The 3,311-nt window shown below is 35.7% G+C and overlaps 1 protein-coding gene across 1 annotated transcript in view; it reads left to right on the top strand.

Annotated features, from left to right (window-relative positions):
* LOC107738897 (neurexin-1a-like) overlaps nucleotides 1-1,796 on the top strand; it is a 71,572-nt gene extending 69,776 nt beyond the window's left edge. Inside the window, exon 10 of the mRNA XM_016550802.1 lies at nucleotides 362-1,796. Within this exon, the coding sequence (XP_016406288.1) occupies nucleotides 362-666 (305 nt within the window). The 3' untranslated portion in view covers nucleotides 667-1,796. The remainder of the gene's footprint in view (nucleotides 1-361) is intronic.
* The last annotated feature ends 1,515 nt before the right edge of the window (nucleotides 1,797-3,311 follow it).

Raw genomic sequence — 3,311 nt, 5'->3', positions numbered from 1 at the left:
TAACAATAGTAAATGATGTTTATTTGAAAGTGTAACAATGCAAACAGGTTTTCCGTAAGGGGTAGGGGATAGAAAATATCGTTTGGTCAGTATAAAAGTAATAGAAGTCCATGGAAAGTCCCCACAATTAACAGAAACAAACATCTGTGTGTGTGTGTGTGTGTGTGTGTGTGTGTGTGTGTGTGTCAATACTTGGATCAATATGAAAAAGTGTGGGAAACTTGGGATAAAGTGTAATTTGTGTGGGAAAGCTGGAAGTATCTTGCGTATACTTAGAAAACAGTATTCCAAATTGTCCCAGTTGGTGAATTTTAGTGAAACATATTTGATGGACTGACCTTTGGTGTTTTTGTTTCTTCAGCTAACCCTACAGGCCCCGGGGTGAAGAGCTATCCTGGTCAGTCAGAGGTTTTCCGTGAGTCCAGCAGTACCACAGGCATGGTGGTTGGCATCGTCACTGCTGCCGCACTTTGCATCCTCATTCTTCTCTACGCCATGTACAAATACCGCAACCGCGACGAAGGATCGTACCACGTGGATGAGAGCCGCAACAACATTTGCAATTCAGCCCAGTCAAATGGAACAGTTGTAAAGGAGAAACCAATGGATGGCACCAGTAGTGTCAGCAAGAGCAAGAAAAACAAAAACAAGGAGTATTATGTGTGATACTATTATTCCTGGTCCTTACAGGACCATCATTCTCATCCACAGTTCCCATAAAAGTCAAATATAAGACCTACTCATGTAAGATAACAAAGACTAAGAGATTATGGAAAAGCATTTAGTCATCATATATTAAACAGCGGTACAGTGGAAATCTTCGATATTTAATTCATGCACATTGGAATGGATAACAGAACTGGTGGAAAGATTACCTAATCCACCCAGACTCTTGCACTTTCTTGTGTAACAAATGCAAGAAGAAGGGAATGAAGAGTGAGTAATGGACTATTACAAAACGTCTTTCTGTTTTTTGTTTTGTTTTCCTGAAGCATCACTGAATAATGAGAGAATAGGACAGAACAAGTCTCTCAGACTTGATAAGTATTATAGAGCTAATATAAATTTGACAGCTGATGGTAAAAGGGAAAAGAAGATTATGGCATTATCTTTGGCAAACAAATGGCAGCAAAACAGTTGCGGATATCTCAGTGATAATGGATTCAATGTCTTATTTAATATGTTTCTATACAGTAAAACTACAACTGTGTGCTTTTTGGACTGTCACAAATTTGTGTTGTATGACCTGTTGCATTGAGGATGCAAACTTTATCTACTTGTTGTCAGAAAAGACCACAAAATAATCTTACGTATATTATAGCATTTATAGATATCAACAATGCCATTTTTTATTTGCAATGGGTTTTTTCATCATGTTACCTGCAAATTGTTTTCTGCAAATGAATGTTCAAACAGTTTGTAATATATGTGTGCACATACACATTTAGAGTCCATGTTTTAGAAGGTACTCTGAAAGACACACAAAACAATGAAGCCAGAACCTTCCAAAACCATATCACTTCCAATAAACTCACAAAATTCCCATGAGATGTATCTCAGCCTGCAGTGAGAGATGAGATGAATCCATGTTTATTTGTGCTTACACACCCTCAAAATGTAATCATAAATCAGATTAATTTATTAATTTCTGTCTTGAGAGTACGTGTCTGTGTCTCCCTCATTTCCTACTTTTAGAGCAAGAGACAGGAGAACTGATTTTGAGCTAAACAACAGAACCGATAAAATTCATTTGACTTATTTTTTAGATCTGTATTACTTTTTTATACAGTATTTTGTTTCTGAGACTTCCAAATTATATGTATTAAAATAGTTTTGAAACATTAATCAGGCAAATAAAATATTACCCAGAATGAATTATTTTCTCTAAAATCATTTATGAATATGTGCTGTCTTAGATAAATGCAAAATCTTTATTTATGCATGTATGTATGTAGTTGGTTAATTAGGTAGTGTGTTACATACCTACAACACCACAATATTTTATATAATACCACTATGATTCTTATACAGAATATGCAAATCTTGTAAAATGAAATGTCGTTTAAGGTCCAGCAGAGGGTTGTACTCTGTGCTTTCAGCTCTTCTGTGTGGCGCTGGCGTGGTGTTGTGTCTCGGCTGTCTCTGGCTGCGTTGTCTTCACAGTTTGACAGTCAGTGGGCAGCATCCTCTCAGCTGCTTCAGATGGCTGATTTACTGGTTCCTGTATGTAGAGCTTTCCATCAGCTTATTTTTGTTTTCTTTGCGCTCAAAAAGTATTCTCGTAGCTTCGCAAATCTGAAGTTGAGCCACTGATGTCACATGGACTGTTTTATCGATGTCCTTGCTACGTTTCTGGACCTGGGAACATTACAGTTGCATTGCTGTCTATGCAGGGTCTGAGAGCGCTCACATTTCATCAAAAATATCTTAATTTGTGATCCGAAGATGAACAAAGGTCTTATGGGTTTGGAACAATTAATGACAGAATTTTCATTTTTGGGTGAACTATCCCTTTAAATTTTACTGTCTGTCCATATAACTACATCACATGGCTTCGGAAGATTTGGAATGCAACAGGAGATGTCTGTAATACTTTTATACTGTTTGTGGTCAATTTTTGCAATAAATACATGTGCCAGTACTTACATTTGCTTGTGTTTTATATCATTGAGAAGTGGGTAGGTTTAGGTTTAGGGTAAGGACTGGTGTTAGGTGCTCCAAAATAATAAATATAAAATAATTTCTAGTTCTACAAATGCGAAGATTTAAACACTGAAGGGGTACCCTGCACCGAGACAATCCTTATTGAAATACAATACACTGAAAGTTGTGCTGAGTGACACACAAAAAAGGGAAATTCATGTCCATGAACACGAATCAATAGATTAAAATTCCGTGACTATGTAATTTGACATTTTTTTATTTATTTTTATTAATAGCCTATAACATGTTAAATTCAAATAAACACAAAAACACAATCAATTGTTGTGTAACTTTTTTGTAATTACAGTGTACCTATTCAGTACCTCCATGTAGGTATAAGGGAACCATATGCGAAGTTTGGGGAATAAAGGAGTAAAAATCAGTACAATGTAATTATTTCTATAATATAACTATAAATATAACAAATTATTTCTACTGTATTTTGAAACTAAGGGGTACCTATTCTAATATTACGTGGTATGTATGAACTAACAACAATCTTATATTTCCAAGCAATTTAGCAAAAACATACACTGTGTACGTTTTTATAACCTACACATATAAAACACGCTGGTAATTGTTTCAATCCAAACGCTCGGTTGAGACTG

This window comes from Sinocyclocheilus rhinocerous, unplaced genomic scaffold (genome assembly GCF_001515625.1).
Source record: "Sinocyclocheilus rhinocerous isolate Xijiao unplaced genomic scaffold, SAMN03320098_v1.1 scaffold104, whole genome shotgun sequence".
Lineage (NCBI taxonomy): Eukaryota > Metazoa > Chordata > Actinopteri > Cypriniformes > Cyprinidae > Sinocyclocheilus > Sinocyclocheilus rhinocerous.
This window is presented reverse-complemented; position numbering and strand designations above follow the sequence as displayed.